This window comes from Nesoenas mayeri (assembly GCF_963082525.1).
Source record: "Nesoenas mayeri genome assembly, chromosome: 17".
Taxonomy (NCBI): domain Eukaryota; kingdom Metazoa; phylum Chordata; class Aves; order Columbiformes; family Columbidae; genus Nesoenas; species Nesoenas mayeri.
Window position 1 is genome coordinate 5,565,391 of NC_137565.1, and position 20,276 is coordinate 5,585,666.

The window sequence follows — 20,276 nt, forward strand, 5'->3', positions numbered from 1 at the left end:
GACTCGGCCAGAAGGACACAGAGGGTGTACTTTGCTAACAAAGGTCGTTAGAATTAACGCAGGGAGGTGTGAAGGGGGAGCCCGTTACCCGCCAGGCCCGCAGACATGATCAGCAGCTGCCATCTCGAGGTGCTCTCAAAAGCTGCACGTGTCAGTCATTCTGCAAGCGCTCCCGGATGCCTCCTCTCCTGGCACTGGCATGAAATGTGTCTTGCTCTAAAGAGTCCTCAAAGTGCACCAGTTAAAAACAAAACCTAACAGCAGCAGGGGGAGAGCAGACAGAGAGGAGCCCTCAGATGGCAGGTGCAGCGGGAAGGGGTGTCGGGGCTATGGAGGAGCCTCGCGGCTCGCATGTGCCATGGGAGGAGAGCTGTTCTCTCTCCACAGGGCTTGGGTGGTTTCATAGACCATTTAGGTTGGAAAAATAACTTTAAGATCACCGGGTCCAGCCTGTTAACCTGGCGCTCCCAACTCCACCACTAACCCGTATCCCTGAGATCCTCATCTCCATGCCAGTTCAACCCCTCCAGGAGTTTCCAGAGTGCCACAAGCCCTTCCCTGGGCAGCCTGTTCTAATGCCCGACAACACTTTCCATTAAGAAATTTTCCCCAATATCCAACATTAACCCCGCCTGGTGCAAGTTGAGCTTGTGGGATTTAAGCCCCGGCCCCACCCCTCCTCCTCCGCACAGCTTTGAGCCAACCCCCCGCAAAGGTCGTCCCCTCTGGGGATCAAGGTGCTGCCAGGGGATGGGCAGCGCCGGCACCCATGTCCGCTGCACCCGCCTTTGCCCGGCCCAGGCCGCTGTCCCCGCGGCCTTAGCAACCGGCCGCCAGCGCCGCCGCCCGTCGCTAGGGGCGGTCACGCGGTAACCGGGCAACCCGCGTCACTTCCGGCGCTCCGCCGGCCGCTCCGCCGCGCCGCCCGCCCGCGGGTCCCGGTTCCGGGGGGATGGTGATGCCCGGCGGCGCCGCGGAGGCGGACGGGCCGGTGCGGCGGCTGCTGCGGGCCGGGGCGGTGGCCAGGTCAGTGGGGGCGGCCCGGGGACCAGCGCGGGCGGGAGTCCCGGCGCTGGCAGCCCGGGCGGGAGTCCCGGCGCTGGCAGCCCGGGGACAGCGGCCTCCCCTGCCCCGGGCACCGGGAATGACAGCGGGACCGGCGGGAGCCTCCTGGGCCTCCCCCCGCGTCCGATTCGCGTCCCCTCACCCGGAGGTAGCGACTCCCCGGTTGTTTGGGTTTTATTCTTATTTTCTTTCTCCCGTTTCAGGTACAAGGTGATGAAGAACTGGGGCGTTATCGGGGGGGTGGCGGCGGCCGTGGCCGCGGGGATGTACGTGCTGTGGGGACCCATGACCGAGAGGAAGCGGCGCAGGAAAGGTACGGAGGGCCCGGGGGCGGCCGGCGGGTCCCGGGCACCGAAAACACGCGAAAAGAGCCCAAAATGCGACTCCCGTGTGTTTCCGTTTCGTGTGAGCGCTCGCCTCGGGGTCAGACATGCACCCGTTTCGCTTTTGTAAATTAATTTCTCTTGCTAGAGATAAGATTTTGGTCACTGTCCTGTTCAGAAATTAAAAAGTACTGACCAAAGGATTTCTGTTACTGACGCAATGTGTTAATTACGTCAATTGACGTTTCACACTTTATTTGTTTTGCGTTCTGGATAGCAAACCAAATGTGTTCTTATTGAACCAAAGTACAAGAGAAGGGAAAGTCTCGCTGAGCAGAGTCCTACAGAAATACCTTAATTAGTCCTTGGAGGTTTTCTTAACAACGTCCTGATGAGAGCGGCAGCAAAAGCTCCATGGGGAGCCCAATGGTGCGGCCGTCACCTCAGGGGCAGCTGTGACCCTGCACAACGAGGGGCTGCTACACCATATATCGGAACCAAGAATTTTAGCGTTTATACACTGAATAATCCTGAACCTCAGTGTTACTGGTTGGAACCTCTTCCTCTCAGATAAAAAAGACAATTTAAAAAGCTTTTCCAGCACTGTAAGTCACAGAGACCACCAGGATATAAACACTTCACAATATGCTGATGCACGTACCAGGGTTTTCTAGTTTTCGATGGGTGCTAGTAGCAAATAAGCTGAAATAAGTGAAGTTTTGTGTAATTTTAATACCTAACACAACACTTGCTGCTGAAAATAGGAAAGTTTTCTTACACTTCACGCTGTAAACTCTGACACTTCTAATTCGCAGGGCTTGTACCCGGCCTTCTGAACTTGGGAAACACCTGTTTCATGAACTCTCTGCTGCAAGGTTTATCCTCCTGCCCGTCCTTCATCAAGTGGCTGGAGGAATTTACAGCCCAATACAAGACAGATCAGAACCCGTCCACTAAGCATCGCTACTTGTCAGTCACTCTGCTGCATCTCCTAAAAGGTACTTTAACATTTTCATGCTGCAATAAACTAGGAATAAAATATTAGTGTAAATGTCATCATTTCCAGCCTCCTTTCTTAAAAGGGAGCTTGTGTGGTCTTGTCTTTATTGTTCTCAGAGTGTTAACGGTTAAAACGGTATGAAAATGGACTTGGTAAAATTGAAGAAACAGAAAAATATGATCACAATTAAATGTGTGCTCAGGATATATTATAAAATGATTTAAGCTTTTTCTTCCAAGCTTGCTATCTTACCCAAAATATGTCCGATTAAGTCAGATCCTCTGTATGATGTTGGATACAAATATTAAAGCCTCTGAGCCCAGTTCAGTGACCAGTTTCAGACTTGCCTCTGTGCTAAATTCATATATCAGTTACATCCTACTTAAGCAAATAAAATGTTTAAGCAATCTGTCTTAATGAAAATAATCAATTATATGGCGCTTAATTAACATACAGTCTAAAATAAAACAGATTTGGGTTCTCACTGTTCTCTGAGGCTCCTTCTAACATTTTTCAACACGATGTCTCCAGCTCTGTCCTGTCAGGAGGTGACAGAAGACGACGTCCTGGACGCCAGCTGCCTGCTGGAAGTGTTACGGATGTACCGGTGGCAGATCTCTTCCTTCGAAGAGCAGGTGATTGCAGAATTCTGGTTACATTGCCCGGCGTACACCTCAGTGCTTAGATCTGGAAGCACAGAAAATTGAAGCTACGGTTGATGATTTGATTGATGAATAGTGTTTTCAGTTTGCTTGGATATTTGTCCTGGAAACCCTCACTGCTTCAAACCCTCATACTTAATTACCGTCAGATTTGGTACAATGGAGCCAGTAATGTTAAAATAGAGGGGATACAGCCCTAATTTTGCTCTAGATAATGGGTCTCTGCTAACGTGCCATGCTGCTTCCAGGGATGGACTCTGCTGACATATCCAGATTTAGTGATGTGGAACATACAAGATTTCTAATCTTATTTTCAGTATTTTCAGCCCCTAAGTGGAGCTGGCCCATGAACTCAACCAATTATCTCACTCAGGAAATATGGTTCTATCTTTGCTGTTTCAGAGCCAAAGCAAACAGCAGAGATTTCAATTATGCTTTTACTGAAATCAAGGAAAGCAGGCATTTATGCATTCATATTTTTTTCTCCCAGTATTTTAGTCTCTTTCGAGTTTACATGGCCCGGAATATTTTTAATAATGTGTGCTGTTACAAAGTTCAGCTTTATAGAAAAAGCTTTTTGGCAAAATGGCAGCAGATGCACAAAAAATTATTGCTAATACATAAGGTGGGCTCTAAGCAGTAATTTTTCCTTTAATTTCCTACTAAATGACATAGTCATGTGTGTATCAGTACTCCTGGCGTATGTTTTGATGTCTGTTTTCGCTTCCTCTTAGTTTTTTATCTCTATCTAATAGGATGCTCATGAACTCTTCCATGTCCTCACATCTTCATTAGAAGATGAACGAGATCGTCAGCCACGTGTGACACATCTGTTCGATGTACACTCGCTGGAGGTGACTCCTTTATTCATGTTATTTCACTATCAGAAGTTTCTGTAGCCTCCCTAGATTCCCAAGTGTGGCGAGTGTCAAGTGTCTGATGTTCACAAAGCTGTTCCTTAGTACTCTGATAGAAATGAAGCTGTAGGCCAGGCAGTCAAAAGAATAAATACATTTGTTAGCAAATGTATTTGAATTAACAGTGATCCCACTTTCATGAGCGTTTTTGCATTCCTAAATCCATGGAATATTGGGATTGGAATACTCGGACGGACACTGTTCTGTGCCAGCAGTTACTCTAATCTGTGAGAGGTGACACATGAAAGAGGTTTGAAAGCTGAACAATGGACATTTATGGAATAGTCCATTTGGAGGTGAAATTTATATAAAGAGACACTAAAACTCCCACAATTGGGATGAAATAAGAACATATTTAATACTTATTGGTTTCTAAGGTAGGGTTAATGAAATCTTTTATCTTCCTCTGTAGCAGCCAGCAATAACCCAAAAGCAAATAAGCTGCAGAACAAGAGGTATGCTTTTTTCCATTCTGAAATATGAATATTCGTAGTGTAGTCACTTTGTTTATTAAGGGGATAATATTAATTGACTGTTGTCTGTGTTGGACTGAAATACATCTATTCAACTGTAAAAAAAAAAAAAAAGTTAATTATTTGCCAGTGGGACAGAACATGGTTTAGACCAGTTACTTTTGTTACCATGATCCAAAAATGTGGGATTGTGGTGCTGAACACAAATGTCCTGAAAATAAAAGGACAATTTCAACTCTGTGTTTCAGGGTCTCTTCCCCCCGTGTCAGATCACTGGAGATCTCAGCATCCTTTTCACGGGCGGCTGACCAGCAACATGGTTTGCAAACACTGTGAACACCAGGTATAAGAATGTGTGTCTGGTGATATATGTGCATGAAAAAGGATGTTCTGAAACCGTCATCCCTTGTTGCTGACATGGTTGGTTTAAGCTCCAAAGGTTTGCAGGACTGACAGCTTAGACTGTTATTTTTTCAGGTACTTATTATTATGGTGTTGGTGATGAACGAGAATGTGTATTACTAAATATACTAAAGAAAATGAAGTGTGAGCCACTTTTGGGGGATAACAGCTGTCTTGTTATACTTAATATTCAGTACAACAGCTCTCATAGACTTGACAATCTACTCACATGGGCAGTGGTTTAGGACGAGCTATACATTCAGCACACAGTATTGAGATTGCACTTCCAAAGCCAAATTAAGTTGCAGTCCAGTTCTCCAGAGTTAGGAGATGAAGATAACCTGGGTAAAGAAAAACATACAGAAAATAAAATTTATAGATCAAACTGTAAGAGTACATTCAGTACTTTTACTTTTCAAAACTTGCAAACAAATGTAAGTGAGCAGGGGCAGCTTCCGCAGAAACACGCTCAGCAGCACCTTGTGCACCCGCCTCGGGGTTTCCTAGCGCGGCGTTTGGGAAAGTGGGTGGGTTTGACCTTCTTACCCAAATATTTGTGGACAGCAGAGGGCACCGAGAGGTTAGGCAGGGTTGTTTTGGACTGTCATCGGTTTTACCTCACTGGATATGTGAAATACTTTCTTGCAGAGTCCTGTGAGGTACGACACCTTCGACAGTCTCTCACTGAGTATTCCAGCCGCTGTCTGGGTACGTAACCCACACCAAGGCATGACCTGCCCGATGTCACGGTTTTTCCTTCACTAGAGCCTTTTTAAGATGCCACAGCCTATAGTGTAAATAAGTAGCTACCGTTTATTTTCTGCCTTTCCATAAATTAGCCTGTTGTGCTAATACAGTACCTGATGACTAACGTGTTAGTGCAAATTACCAATTAGCACAAGCATGACTTTGTTGACACCAATAGAGTTTTCTGTTTCTCCTGGTGGAATATTTGGTCCTTCCTGCGTAATTTGAACCGAGCAGGTCGTATCCCAAGGGCTGGGTGTTCCTGGCAGCCTTGGAAGGTGACCTTCGGGTGCTCTGTGCTGAGAGTACACAAGTTACCCCACATAGGATTGGAAATTGTTTCTGTTTCTTTTTGGCTGTCTGAAAAACTTCGAATGACACAGCACTGTAGATTTTTGGAGAAAAATGTACAGCACATTTTTGAACTATAACATTTGTTACTTAATGTCTGCTGGAGGTTTGTTTTTCCAGACAAGTAGAACCTACTTTTACAAAATCAAGTGGTATGCACCTGAAAATTACTGCACATGATTTTGGGCTTTTTTGTACTTAGGGTCGTCCTATGACGCTGGACCACTGTCTCCATCATTTCATCTCCTCTGAATCTGTAAAGGATGTTGTGTGTGACAACTGCACTAAAGTATGTCATTTTAATTTATGTAACCCTCTAGCTCAGTTTTAAGCCTGCTGACAAAATTATGGCTTCAGTTCTCCTTTGTGACTTCAGGAAAGCCTCTAGCCTGCCTGGGATTTCTTATATTTAAAATGGAGGTCTTATCTCACAGAATATTTGGAAGTTTTGTTTATTACTAATATTACAAAAATTACAAATATTTTATTCTATAGTTACCAGGTATTATTTAGATAATATGTGGGATATTTTTTTCTTGTTCTGGTATTTTAAACAGTATTTTACAGCTGCCTGTAATTTGATGATAGCACAGAGCTAAAGTGACTTGTTTGAAAATGAACAGAACTGGCAAATGGCTACTCATAAACCTGGAGATGGGGCTTGTTCTGGAAATGCTTGTTTCTGGTTGATTTTGGTCTAGAATTCTGATCCACTAGGACAGGCCACCAGCCTCTTAAGAAAGTTCCTAGAAAACTGTAGGTGTAATTAATTTACTGAGCAGAGTTCTGCTAGGTGATTGCTTTTGTTTCCAGTGTGCAGACCTGCACTGTTGTGTAATCTCATTCAGCCGGTAATCAAATGGCTTTATTTTTTTTCCCTTTTATTTCAGATTCAGGCAGAAGGGACTCTGAATGGACAGAATATAGAAAACCAGAGAACAACATTTGTTAAGCAATTAAAGTTAGGAAAGGTGAGGCAAGCTAACCCTGCAAATCTGATTTTAAATCCTATCACGCAGTAATTTCTTTCTCTGGTCTCTCTGCTTGATGCCCACTTCTTGCTATTAGACTACTTCAACATTTTACTGTAAAAAGCAAGCTCATTTGTCAAATACTTGTAGGCATTAAGGCCTCAATTCAGCAAAACATCAAAGTCTATAGCTTAAAGAATGTGAGAATTCTGCTCAAAACAATTCAGCAAAACACCTAAACATGAGTTTGGCTCAGCAGCAGTTTATGTCTTGCATTATTTCTCTATTTCCTTGCTAAGTGAAGTGATTCATCTATACAATGTTTGTAGGATCTCTAGCAATTGCTCACTTCAAAGAAATTTAAGTGTTCTAAAATCAGCTGGTTTAGACAAGTGAATATGTTGCTAAACATCAGGTGTAGTTTATATTAGAAGCTTTTATAATTTTTTGCTCTGTAATCACATGATGCAGAAGACATCAGAGCACTGCTCTGTAATTAAAAGCCTCAGGTACCATTAATAATAATACGTACTTATTGCTAGAGGTTAACCCTGGCACGACTTTGAATGTCAGATATTTATAACTACTTGACCTTTTTTCCCCGGTGCTCTCACTGTGCAAAGCCATTACTTACTGAGTATCAGCAAATGTCTTACAACAACTCGCTCCAACAAATTCCAGTTGTCACTTCTACCTCACAGATTGACAAGCTAAATAAGATTGACAGGTGGGCCTTTTAGGAACACAGATGTATTTTTATTGATTTTTCTTCCATTTGGAGAAAACTATTCATATTAGCTATTCTGCTGCCTCCTGAGGGAGCAGTAGTGGCATTATCGGAAATCTCAGGGGACACGTGAGTTTGTGTCATGTCCTATGGTACTATAGCCAATAACCTTATGCACAGATACAGCAGCACATAAGGGAACAGTTCGTGATGCATTTCCTTACCCACCACACTAAGCAGTTCCGTTTGTACGCTTTTCACTCAAACAGCCGTTTCTCTTCTTCTAAAATCTATTTTGATTCTCCTTTTCTATGGAACGTCGCTGAAGCTCCCTCAGTGTTTGTGCATCCACCTGCAAAGGCTGAGCTGGTCAAACCAAGGCACTCCTCTGAAACGGCACGAACACGTCCAGTTCAACGAGTTCCTCATCATGGACATCTACAAATATCGCATTCCTGTGCATAAATCAAGCCAGAATGAGCTGAACCAGAAAAACTCTGAAGAGGCAATGCCTGGAACAAAGGATGGGATGGCAGTAAAACCATCAGGTGCTTATTTTGAAAATAAGATTTATTCATCATTTCTATGTTTCAGTGATAAAACATTCTAATCACAGAATAAACATAAGAGCAGCATCTGTATGTGAATCTGCGCAAAAAAAGACGGGTAGAAACCCCTTTTGCAGGAAGCATTAGGATACCCCGGTCCAAGTTTACAGTTCAGTTTTAATAGTTGCATTTGATCCTACTAAATATTAAAAAAAAAAAAAAAAGCTTAGAAACAAGCAAAAAAGTCCCAGATAGCATAGAACTCACACATTTTACGTCCAAAGGATGCAGGAATGTTGAACTTGGGAAGTCCTGGGGATTATCTTGTTAGTGATCTCTTCTAAGGCTTCAGGGCAAGCATGAGAAGAATGTGGGAATGGTGTCTTCTTAAAAACCAGTCAGAAAAAGTAGCTGTAGTGGGTCTGTCATTTAGGCAGCTCAATATTCTATTTAGTTGGGATTTTGTAAACACAGTCCTTTTCAAATTTGTGTCATGTAAAAGCAATTACTACTGTCTTTGGATATTATACTCCTCTGCATTTCTTAAGTGATTGTGATATATAATGAATTAAAATAAGGAAAATACCTTCCAGTTCTGTGATGAAAGGTACTGCTGGAACAGAAGCTCTGTCATTAGCATTTGAGTTAAATTACTGAATGTCTGCTTTCTCTTGCAGATGCAGAACAGCCGTCTGGTCCTAAGCCACTCTTCATGAATGGTGCCTGCTCCTCTTCATTTTTAACGTCCTCGGGAACTTTTCCACTTGCTGCATTCCCTGAGTGCAGGTAAGTTAAGAGATTGTACCCTACCATGGAATTTCTGTCCCTTCAAATTATGTCTTGCTTTATTCTGTTTTTATTATGAGGCTGCATAGTAGCTGCTTTAAAAATAAATTGCAGCTGAAGATGGAGCAAGTGGGGCTGTTTGTGGGACATGTGGTCCCCAAGGGCTGCTGACCCTCTCCCTTCTCATTTGTCCCCCAGTTCCCCCGTGTACCTCTACCGTCTGATGGCAGTCGTGGTTCACCACGGAGACATGCACTCGGGACACTTTGTGACGTACCGCCGCTCGCCGCCTTCTGCGAAGCACCCGCTGGCCGTCAGCAGCCAGTGGCTGTGGATTTCGGACGACACTGTTCGCAAAGCCAGCTTGCAGGAGGTCCTTTCTTCTAGCGCTTACTTGCTTTTCTACGAGCGTGTTCACTCGAGGGCACCGCAACAAAGCGTGGAGCTGAGGGCTGAAGAGTGATGATGAGAGCAGAAGGACAAACACTGACAAAATTCCTCTAATGAAATCTACGTTGCACCTCCTGTCCATTATGCAAGTAACCCACAACAGGCCCTTTAACGCCCCCCTCCCTCTGGCAATGGCTGGCTCCTGCTGGGAGTGTTTTGTACCAAAATTACGCTGCCCAAAGTTGGTCTGCTAACGTTGTGCAGTCCGAAGTATATCTGCATTAAAGGAGCGTTCGTTCTGTTAAGTAGTAATGTTGTAAGCATCACGGCTCTGAAACAGACTTTTCACACAGACTTCCTAAGGATATTTTCCATATTCTGATGCATACGTACGTTTTCCAAGGGAGATGCTTTATACACATTTCACTGCAGACCTTTCTGAACAGGGGAGCCCTAGAAGCAGTCAATGGGAAGCTGCTGTTATCAAAGGCAATGATTTAAGAAACAAAGTGCCTTGAGCTTATTCAAAGAGCTACATCACCATTGTCTGAGTTCACCGTGTGTCCGTTACGTTCTGATAAATGCCTCAAGACGATGGGATGAACTACTAAAAGAATCGGATTTCTCTTGGTATCCCAGCTAATCAACAAATAAGGCTTCTCTACATGCACGATCCAAAAAACAACTTCCCTGTTCACATGATTTCCCTAATATTTTAGTTCTTTATACATCACAGAAGTACTTTTGCTGATTTAAAGTGATTTCCTTTTTCCAGGAGAAAAGAGAATTTTTTTAATCTATTAAGAGCCGAGACCCCAATTTATTGCTCTATATCTTTGGAATAGAGCTGAAATGAAGAGCCAGAAGCATTTGCTCCCAATCAGTATTGTCATTTCCTTTGTCACTATGAAACTGTTGAATATGGTTGCTTGTAGGATCGACTACAACTTTTAATGCTGTGATTTCAAGGCTACTGTTATTGGTGTTCTAGACTCACCCTTCCTATTTTAATGCTGAAAACTACCATTTCTCATCAGCCATTCCAACACTTGAGCTTACAGTCGAGCTTTGGAGCTTGTACCGGTCGTGATTGTGAGCTGAGCTGTACAGCAACCCCAGCATCCTCGTTACGTTGGAACACACACAGTTACGTTGGGACTAGTGGCACTTTCTTGCTGCTGAACTACTTCCCAAGACCTGAGAAGATGAGTGTCACCGCATTAGATAAACAGATTGCCAAATCAGTACAAGTAAGGTGTCCTTTGCTGCTCTAGATTGTTTTACATGTTAAGGAAAAAAAAAAAAAAATCCAAACAAAGGGAGGGAGAAGCAGCAAAAATTATCCTTTTGGCTGCTTTTAAATGACCAGGAATAAAATATATAGGCTATTTTTAGCTCTTTTCTATCCTTGCAAGCTTGGAGTGAAAGATTACTACATCAGACAAGCTTTTTCAGTGTAAAACAGCAACTAAGTTTTCATATGGTAACAACTGTCTTAATAGTTTTTTAGGGCAACTCTGTGCCTCAGACATTCACATTGCTGGCCAAAGCTCATAGGCGTTCGGAGCTCCGCTCATAACCAGCCAAAATCAGAGTGGTAATACATGTTTAGGAAAAACTATTTACACAGCTCATCATTCCAGAGTATGGGTCACAATTGCTGCTCCAAGTTATGCTTATAGCACATAAGAGGCTTTACAAATCCACTGATGTTCCTGAGAAGGAAAAACATCTTGCAAAGCATCCAGCTCCAGCAGGTCGAGCATTTGTACCTCTACAGTTCAAAACATTTCCACTGCCAGCAGTGTATATTCTGCACTACCTGTCCTCAACAGGGCCTGTTAAAAGTTTTTAACTCTGAATTTTTGTGAAGTTCATCTGAACAGGTCACTTTGTTTAGAAAGCAGTAACGCTGGAGGTTGGTCAGGCCATCCGCACGCAGTGGAATAAGTCTTAAACTCATCAGCTGGTAACAGAGACGTGAAGCCATATATTACCGCAAAATTGCTTTTTCAATATATTTTGATTTTCCTTTTGCGTAGAGCTGCTTTCCAACGGGGGCCAGTTTGAGAATGAAAGCACAGTCACTATAAGACACAGATAAACTGCTCAGTTTACTCTGAAAGCTTCCTCAAGGGCTATAAGGCTGAGGGTTGAGTAGTCAGCATTTGTTCTAGCTGTCACCGTTAGGAAGGAGGAGAAGGTCGTGGCTTAGCCCTCAGGGTGGGGAAGCAAGCAAGTATCAGCACCTTGGTCCTGGTCCTGAGCTGTTGTAGCTACTCCCAGCCTACTTGGAACATCCAAGACCTCTGCAGGTGTTGCCACCCAACGCTCGCCTGAAGTCATGGGCTTTGTGCAGGCAAATGAGACTCATCAAACTCGCAAGCTTCCACGGTGGAGAAGGTGGTAATAAAATGTAAAGGCTTTAAAAAAAATCATATAAGACCTCCAAGATGACATCTCTGTGTTTGGATTATTCTTGTCTTATTTTGTGCATTATTTAAAAAATGTATGATACTATAGTCAAACTGCTGCACCGCTGTTTGAAGTTGCATTTTCACTTCGGGGTATTTTTGTAATTGTACAGTAGCAATAAAAGAACAAACTTATTAGAAAAAGTAGCTGTCCACGTGCGGTAATGTCTTAAAAGAAAGAGCCAAGCTATAAGCCAAACAACACGCGGTATATGAAATAGAATCAGCACTTCACATTCACTGGATAAGAAGAATTTGTGCAGGAACTCTTCATGCTCTATATAGTATTTTCTGGTAGTAGCAGAGGGTGGGAAGTACCAACTCCACATTGCCTAAACAGACATTAATTCCACAGCCCTAACAGACCCACTGCTGAAGGACAGAGCCTATCACTAATTAAGATATTTGTATCCTGGTTACACAGGGATCCCGTTCTCTCACTTACCCCCGCTTGATTCCCCAAGACCCACTGGTGACTTTGGATGGTCGTTCCTCATGTCAGCATGGTTCACTGTCAGCACAGAAGGTGATGGCTTTTGGGGAGTCCAAATGGAATCCCTAGGAATAATTATTTAGAAAAACAGATACTCTCAGAAGATATAGCCTTTCACACTACATTGCCCATATCAATGAAAAAGCCCAATCTTCCCCAAAAGGTCATTTATGCTCCCAGGTTTGTGTACAAAGGACCTGAGGAAGAAGACCCTCCCCGTGCAGTAGCACCATGGGCTTCCTCCTGCCCCATCTAAAGAACATAGGCTCCTGCATCTGCAGAGGAGGTGGAGCAGCAGAGGAATGTACACAAACAAAAGTCACAGTGACTGTAAAACATGCAGCCAGACACATTGCATTCACTACATTCATATCTTAGCACCCCTCCTTTTCTTGTCCATCTCATTTGTATTTTATTTAAAACAAAACAAAACAAACAAACCATAGCTCACTGACAGAGCACAGAAGAAAAGTGTCACCTGTTGAACAGTGTCAGCTTCCAGGCTCCCCTCTAAATTATTAGATCTTGTAGTTCATAGTATTTCTAAACAATTTATGTGCTATCTCAAAGATATAAGGTATCTTGATATTTTTGGAAAACTGGATAGAGTAAGATCAGCTGGGAAGAAACTTCCTCCTGAGCAAAACAAGGATATTACTCATTAAAAATATGTATCAGTAGGACTACAGCAACAGTTCACGGAGGCAAAGTATTCCTGGCATTTAAGATCAGTAGTCACAGTCTTTATTAACAAGTTACCAAGTATACTATCTCCTCTCTTGGTTTAATTTGCTCATCTGGTACCCTGGATCATCAAAGACAGTGTTTCAATGAGAAATTGAGTTATGTCAGGGAAGAAAGCTGCTATTTTCAGAGTCAAAGGACCTGCTGCTTAATTGCTGAATACTTCACTTCTTGGCTAGAGTCATCACTTTCCGAAATGTGAGGTTGATTCTTGGGGCGAGTACTTTCTTGCGGATGGGCAGGCTGTGGTACCAGTACACATTGGTGGGGTACTTCATCATCAGCAGGCTGCCGTGGGCAAGCTGCAGCTTGATGGGCTTCATGTGGCGTGTTGCGTTCTTCCCCCTGGAATCACAGTGCCTGAAAACAAAGTCCCTGCAAGCTCCAAAGGACACGGATGCAATAGGACTGCGTGGAACCAGTTCCCTTTCATCATCTCGATGTTCACCTATGTGGTCCCCTCCATCTTTATATCTGTACACAGAACAGATTAATTAGTTCACTACTAATCCAATTAAATGCATGTAAAACAATTTGTCAGTGATCTGTCAATAATGTTGCTCAAGCAATTTTTCATTTGAACAAGCTGCTTGATGCGATTGGAAATCAGACACACCTGTTAATAAGAACAAAGTTAAAAGTATATCCTGTGTGCAAAGTGATGCGGTCTCTGATACGGCTGAGAACGGGGATCCAAGGCTTAGGCGAAAAGGTAACACCTGAGTAAGTGTATGTTAACTCAGGGTCTCCATAGGTTACTTGCTTCCTTGGAATATTGTGCCATTTGCCAAACACGTGTAATTTTGTCATTTCACCTGTTTAAACAAGAAATGAGAAGGATCAAACCCCACTCTGTATTGCCTCTGCATTTCATACATTCAACATTCTCCTTGATTTGGAGCTTCTGCAAAGCTCCAGTGGGACAACAGAAATGACAATGCTGATGACAACCCAAGAGCTGCCAACCACGTTCAAGTGCTTCTGTTCCAACAAAGTGCTAAACTCCCAAGTTTTACAGTGCTTTACTATCCCCCTTGAATGGGATGAACAGGATGAACACCCCCATCTTATTCTGTCATTGAATTAATGTGACTGGGGATATCTCTCTCACATCTACCAGCAAACCCGTCACTCTTCCAAGACTACCCCGGTTCTTTGGAAACATTAAAACACGAATGAAACCACCTGATACACACTTCAAGCTAAACCAAACTAATGCTGCAAGATCAGACCTGCGCCTGCGCTTCACTTCGCAGGGCTGGATGTTACAAACACCCGGGGCCTGCAGAAAACTCTGCACATCGGGCAGCTCTGCCCAGGCCACGGGCATCACCCTGGGGCTGCCCTGAGTGGGCCGGCAACACCCCACCGGGCCGGGCAGCAAACACCTCCCCGGGCACAGGGACGTGCGGGGCAGCCGGAGCTGGGTCCTGTTACCTTCGAAGTACTCCACCTCTTCTTCCAGCTGCTGGAAGATCTCATCAGCCTCGGCCCTGCCGAAGAGGAGCCGGTAGTCGCAGTTCAGGCCCTCAGCGCGGATCTCCTGCCAGGGGGGGTCCCCTGAGGCGGGCTCCCCTGAGGCGGGCTCCTCCGGCCGCGGTCTCTTCCCACCGCCACCTCCCGCCTCCCTGGCAGGACGTTTCACCACGTATCTGTCCATCGGAGGCCCCGAGGGCGGCAGGCGCCTCCTCCCGGCAGCGAGCCGGGGCGGGAACGGGAGCGGGAAACCCCGGCTGAGGCGGAGAGCGACGCAGTGCGCGTGCGCCTGGGCGGGGCGTGCGCCCCCTCCCTCCGCCAGGCCCCGCCCCCCACGCACGCGCGCGCTTTTGGCGCCAAGTCCGCATCCCGTGCACCGGCTCGCGCGGCGCCGCTGTCGCATCTCAGCGCTGCCTCTCGCCCGCTCCGCTGCCGCCGCCTCCTCTCACCGCCGCCTCCTCCTCTCACCGCCGCCTCCTCTCACCGCCGCCATGATCGGGCAGAAGACGCTGCACTCCTTCTTCAGCGCCGCGCCGGCGAAGAAGCGCGGCCGCTCCCCGGAGCCGGGTAGCGATGCTGAGGTAACGAGCGGGGGGCTGAAGGGCGCCGGCGGCCCCGGAGGGGATAGAGGAGGCTGGCGGGTAGGGGGGAGGCAGCTGTGTGGGGAGGTCTCGCGGCGCTGGTGGCCGTTGGGGAGACCACGCGCCGCGCGACCGCTTCCAAAAAAGCCCGCGCTCCTGTCACGCCTGACTGACCTGCCAATCGAGGCCACGCTCCGCCGCTTGCCCAATGGGCGCTGAGAGTCGCTGCGGCGTCAAGGTTGCTAGGCAGCTGGGCTCTCCGCCCGTTGCGGCAAGCCAATAGGAAGGAGCGTGATCTTTCTCGTTGTCCAATGGAAAGCAGGAGTTTAGACTCCCGTTTGTGGGCGTGACCCTCTTGGCTCTTCGGCCAATGGGGACGGAACCATTGTTGTTTTGCCGCGAAATACCCGCGTGCGGCGCGGCCGCCCCCGGAGGGCGGTGCATGGCCGGGCCATGGCGGCAGCTCGGCTCCCGCTGCTCGCCCTGAGGCTGGGCCGCGCCGGCCCCCGCCCGCTCTGCACCCCCCGCCCGCTCTGCACCCCCCGCCCGCTCTGCACCCCCCGCCCGCTCTACAGCTTCCGCTTCGCTCGCTGTTTCCAGGTCAGTGCCGCGAAGAAGGCGAAGGCAGCGGGAGATGAGGCGGGAAAGGCCTCGCCGCTCAGCGCAGAGCAGCAGGAAAGGATCCGCAAGAACAAGGAGGCGGCGCTGCAGCGGCTGGCGGAGCGGAACGTGCCCCCAGGCTTCGGGGAGAGCTGGCGGCGGCAGCTGGCCGGGGAGTTCTCTAAGCCCTACTTCATGGAGGTAAGCGAACCAAGCCTGCTCCGGGTGGTGGGGCTGCGTGGCCGCTGCTCCCCGCTGCCCCCACTCTGAACTCTCTCTCCCCTTTTCCCCCCCTCAGCTGATGGCGTTTGTGGCAGAAGAGAGGAAACGCTACACGGTCTATCCGCCCCCCGACCAAGTCTTCACCTGGACGCAGATGTGCGACATCAGGGATGTGAGTAGAGCTGCTGGTGCTGGGGAGGTCCCTCCAGCTGCTATTGCACTTAAAACGATGAAGGCGTGGAGTCGGGAGCACAAACACCATCACTGGATGTTTGATCTCTTAAGCCTCAGTCCCACATGATGTGGATGCTGTTGTTCTTCTCACCTAACTTGTAAATCCTGGCTTCTCTTTCATCTCTGATACTGAAACAGGGTTTTATTGTTTTATTACCTTTATTAGCCACAGAATTTACTTTAGAACTTGAGTTGGACGTTTGACCTTATTTCAGTGTTAACAGCTTAATGTAGTACTTGATTTTAGGATCTTGTACGTTTTTTTTTTTAATTTATCTGTAATTAACTATAATTAAAATAATGACAGTGTTTAAGGTAATTCCATTGCCAATAAGCTCTGTCAAAAATACCACAGCAAGTATGGCATAAAACTAAAATGTGGGGCAATTTACTTGGAAAAGACCTTAACAAGGTGCTTTGTTGTGGCTCTTTGAAAACTAATTAGATGCCAGTGCTATAACTTCCATTCTTGGGACTTTTGGTTTTGTGTGGTGTTTTTTAATCTGTGTGTTTGTTTTAGGATAAAGCTCATTTGTATGCCTTTATTTTTCTTTTCTCTTTTGGGAATAATACTGAGTATAACCCAGTGCTAACAGAGGTCTGCTTTCAGGTAAAGGTTGTCATTTTGGGACAAGATCCGTATCATGGACCTAATCAAGCTCATGGGCTCTGCTTCAGTGTCCAGAAACCTGTTCCACCTCCCCCCAGGTATGACTGTGCTCAATTTGCAAAATCCCTTTTGTTGACAAATGACTTACAGTTCTGTGTTACTCAGGGCTGTGAGACAGATAATAGACACAAAGTGTGTTGTGACTGTTTAAATTTGAGTTGTGCATTGCCTAGAAAAAAAAATCACTGCAGAAGTATGAATAATTCTATGTAGTTTAGTGGCATTCTGAAGAGCATGCTGGATGTAAATTTGCATTTTCAGTTGCGCTGAGACCTCATTAAACTTCCAGTCAGACACACAAAGGGGGGGTCCTTCCTGCCCTGCTACTACAAACGGCTTTATTATCTTAAATGATAAGATTAAAATCAATACTCTTGTCTAGTGTAAGAGCAGTAAGTGGTGCTGTTTGGTCTGATCTTTAAATGTGGATATTTAAAATCTTCTGATGTTTTCATTGCAGTTTAGAAAATATTTATAAAGAACTGTCTACGGATATTGAGGACTTCACTCATCCTGGTCACGGTGATCTGACTGGCTGGGCCAAGCAAGGTGAGTTAATAGGCACTCAAGTAATGTGTCCACTATAGCTTATAAAGATATCTATCTACAAAAAAGATCCATGGTTGGAAACAGTCCATCTGTAAAAGAGAAAATAAATTCTAAGTGCCTGTTGCTTAGCAGGTACCTTAGAACAATAATTTGATTTATCACTTTGTAGGGGAAGCAGGAAAAAGCAGTTAACGCTCGATTTGTTCTTTTGTTTGTCTTGTTTCACCCTCTGCGTATCCCCTTTGTTTGCTAGGAGTGCTCCTGCTCAACGCCGTCCTCACCGTGCGAGCTCACCAGGCCACCTCCCACAAGGAGAGGGGCTGGGAGCAGTTCACGGACGTGGTGGTGTCCTGGCTCAACAAGAACTTGCAGGGGGTTGTCTTCATGCTGTGGGGAGCCTACGCCCAGAAGAAAGGCAGCTCCATTGACAGGGTACAGCTTCCTCCTCATCTCTTCTCCCATCACTAATTTTTATTTCGTTTTGGTGGACACTAGAGGGCACTTCCCTTACAGAATTGGGGTTTGCTCCCTGCTTGAACTCTCCTGGCAAACTTAATTCCCTGTCTGTTCCAGCTTAGCCTTTGCCAGAATTAAGCAACAAAAGTGGAGCAAGTGTAACTTTGTGCTGTCAGAAAAGCCTCCAGTTGAGGACAGAATTGTTTTGTTTTGTTTTGTTTTTTTCTAGGAAAAAGGCTCATAAATAAGCGTAGATTTTCTGTTCAGGATTATAGCAATTGAAAACTGGCCATGGAATTACTGCTGCTTTACGTAGTCCATCCTCCTCTGCTCAGTGAGACAAAAGTCTTGGTCCTCATGGCCACTTCTTTGGGTCTCCAGGCTGGTGGCTGAGGAGGTGTAGAGGGTAAACCACCCCATCTGGGTGGGGGCAGAGCAGCCAGCCGTGTCCCCAGAGCTGAAACCATGCAAATCTAACGAGCGGTTTCCTCTAACGCTTCACAGAAACGCCACCACGTCCTGCAGACGGTGCATCCCTCGCCTCTCTCCGTCAACAGAGGGTTTTTCGGCTGTCGGCATTTCTCGAAGACGAACGAATTGCTCAAGAAATCGGGCAAGAAGCCCATTGACTGGAGCGCGCTCTGAGCTGCGCGCAGAGGCTGGTGGGGTCTGATGGTTGCAAACAGCCCCTGGTTCAGCGGTTGTCTCGTTTCTGAAAAACTTTTGCTGCCATGAGGATTAATGCTTGGATGTTGATCAAGGAACAGAAGACCAAACTTTCAGAGATGTTATATTTCTTTTTTTAAAATGCTTTTAAAGAGCAGACTGGAGGGTTGCATGGACAACTGCTCTGCTGTTTGAACAGGTCTCAACCTAGTTTGAAGCAAAGAAAAAAACCAGAGTTCTGTGTTAATTTGTGTTGTTGGAATGTATGGTCAGGCTCTTGTGAAGGGATGTCAGTTCTTAGAGGTGAAGCTGTTGTAAATACCCTGGTGTGCCTCCCCCAACTCCTTTGCTCCCTACTGTGCAAATCTGTATTTCTTACTTGCCGGTGGGGAGCTGACTCCATGGGAGAAAAGGCACATGCTTTTGTTTTTAGCTTTTTGCTACAGATTACGAGATTTATTAGAAATACAGACTGTTTGGACTGTAAAGACCGTACACTGTCAGAAGTGTTACTTGGTGTATCTGTACTCTTTGAGATTTTGGGGTTAATCCCCCCAGCAGTCGAGGGGAGACAGTGACAGAGACTCTGGTCATGCTCTGAGCTTTTTGTTGGTGTTTAGAGAGGAAAATCCTAAACTGTTAGATTCTTCCTTGCTGTGTTAATCACTTGGATGACCCATGGGCTGTGATGACCATGAACTTTGTGGTACCTGCCCATGGCAGCAGCGAAGGTTTGTTCATCAGGATCTGCCAGCGGATGAGCTGATGGTTGCAGATCGTTTAAGATCTTTTAAGGTCTTGAACCAGAGGGATATTTTTGCTTTGCCTTCATGGCAGCAAGTCCAGGTTTGTAGCCACTGTTGGGACTTCCAGGCTGAACACAAGGTTGGGTTTCGCCCTTCTGGGTTTCCAGCTCAACTTTGTAATTCCTTTAATGGAAGTGAAGTGCCTTTGGAAATTGTGTGTTTGTAGAATACCCTTGTAAAACCTCCCTTCCATGTTTACTCTGATGGGTAACACTAGTACAAGTGAAGTTTACACTTCCTCTGGCTGTGTTATATTTCTTGTTTGATTTCGTGTTGCTTTGTTTCTTTTCCACAGTTTGTTTGTTTTTTAAATAAAAATGACCTTGTTTACGTTGTGATCTGACAGTGGCAGGACCAAGGCTGGGAGGGAAGGGGGCCTGAGGTGAGGCCCTGGCTCTGTAATGGGTGCTGTCCCCTGGGTGGGGTCCCTGCTGTCCCCTGGGGGGGTTCCCCTGCCCCACCCGGGAGGCAAAGCTTCGGGTGCCAGCGTTTCTCCTTGTCCCTGTCACCGGGCGAAGCGCCAGGGCACCTTTGTCCCCCAAGGATCGCGTGTCCCCGCCGGCCATGCCAAGGCCCCCCCGCTTCCTCCACCCCCCCACGTCGCCTCCACCAGAACTTTTCCAGACGCTTTAGGGGGAAATATTTGTGCTTGACGTTACCGTCACGTGCGGAAACGCGACCGCGACGCGACCGTGAGGGTGAGGGACAGGGTGGGGGGGACAGGGGGGTCGGGGAGGCGCTGCCCCCTCGGCGCGGCCCTGGCACCGCGGCCCGGCCGGGGCGGGGGAACCGGCCGTGATCGGCGTCACCCGGAGCGGCCGCTGTTTGTCCCGGCAGCCGCCGGGGGGGACACGCAGGGCTCGGCGCCGATGGTGAGTGGCCCCTCGGGAGGGGGCTGGGGCTGGGGCTGGGGGGGCACGGCGGGGCTGCGGCGGTTCCCCCC

At 46.5% G+C, this 20,276-nt stretch overlaps 3 protein-coding genes across 4 annotated transcripts; 2 read left to right on the top strand and 1 right to left on the bottom strand.

The window, feature by feature from the left end:
• The first annotated feature begins 914 nt into the window (after nt 1-914).
• Nucleotides 915-12,068, top strand: USP30 (ubiquitin specific peptidase 30). 2 transcript variants are annotated; one of them, XM_080355212.1, is made up of 13 exons: nt 915-1,026; nt 1,269-1,378; nt 2,204-2,386; nt 2,920-3,023; nt 3,806-3,904; nt 4,380-4,422; nt 4,689-4,783; nt 5,491-5,550; nt 6,143-6,229; nt 6,831-6,911; nt 7,967-8,186; nt 8,864-8,972; nt 9,171-12,068. In XM_080355212.1, the coding sequence occupies exons 1-13, from the start codon at nt 953-955 to the stop codon at nt 9,433-9,435; spliced, it is 1,530 nt and encodes a 509-aa protein (XP_080211338.1). In that variant the 5' UTR covers nt 915-952; the 3' UTR covers nt 9,436-12,068. The 2 variants fall into 2 exon arrangements, with proteins under 2 accessions (XP_080211338.1, XP_080211339.1); XM_080355213.1 differs by having other exon boundaries at nt 4,383-4,422.
• A 1,169-nt stretch (nt 12,069-13,237) lies between these two features.
• ALKBH2 (alkB homolog 2, alpha-ketoglutarate dependent dioxygenase) lies at nt 13,238-14,733 on the bottom strand (the record flags this gene model as incomplete). The annotated part of the gene is made up of 3 exons (XM_080355571.1): nt 13,238-13,547; nt 13,690-13,888; nt 14,511-14,733. 3 exons carry the CDS (start codon nt 14,731-14,733, stop codon nt 13,238-13,240), a joined length of 732 nt encoding a protein of 243 aa, XP_080211697.1.
• A 307-nt stretch (nt 14,734-15,040) lies between these two features.
• Nucleotides 15,041-18,506, top strand: UNG (uracil DNA glycosylase; the record flags this gene model as incomplete). The annotated part of the gene is made up of 7 exons (XM_080355051.1): nt 15,041-15,130; nt 15,731-15,931; nt 16,029-16,124; nt 16,797-16,894; nt 17,317-17,405; nt 17,659-17,837; nt 18,366-18,506. The coding sequence occupies 7 exons, from the start codon at nt 15,041-15,043 to the stop codon at nt 18,504-18,506; spliced, it is 894 nt and encodes a 297-aa protein (XP_080211177.1).
• Between the last annotated feature and the right edge of the window lie 1,770 nt (nt 18,507-20,276).

Bases quoted from the DNA above. Each gene is read 5' to 3' on its own strand.
- USP30 (XM_080355212.1), top strand. From the start codon at position 953: ATGGTGATGCCCGGCGGCGCCGCGGAGGCGGACGGGCCGGTGCGGCGG. The intron at 3,905-4,379 runs GTGACTCCTTTA...CTTCCTCTGTAG, and splicing joins TCGATGTACACTCGCTGGAG to CAGCCAGCAATAACCCAAAA. The intron at 5,551-6,142 runs GTACGTAACCCA...TTTTGTACTTAG, and splicing joins GTATTCCAGCCGCTGTCTGG to GGTCGTCCTATGACGCTGGA.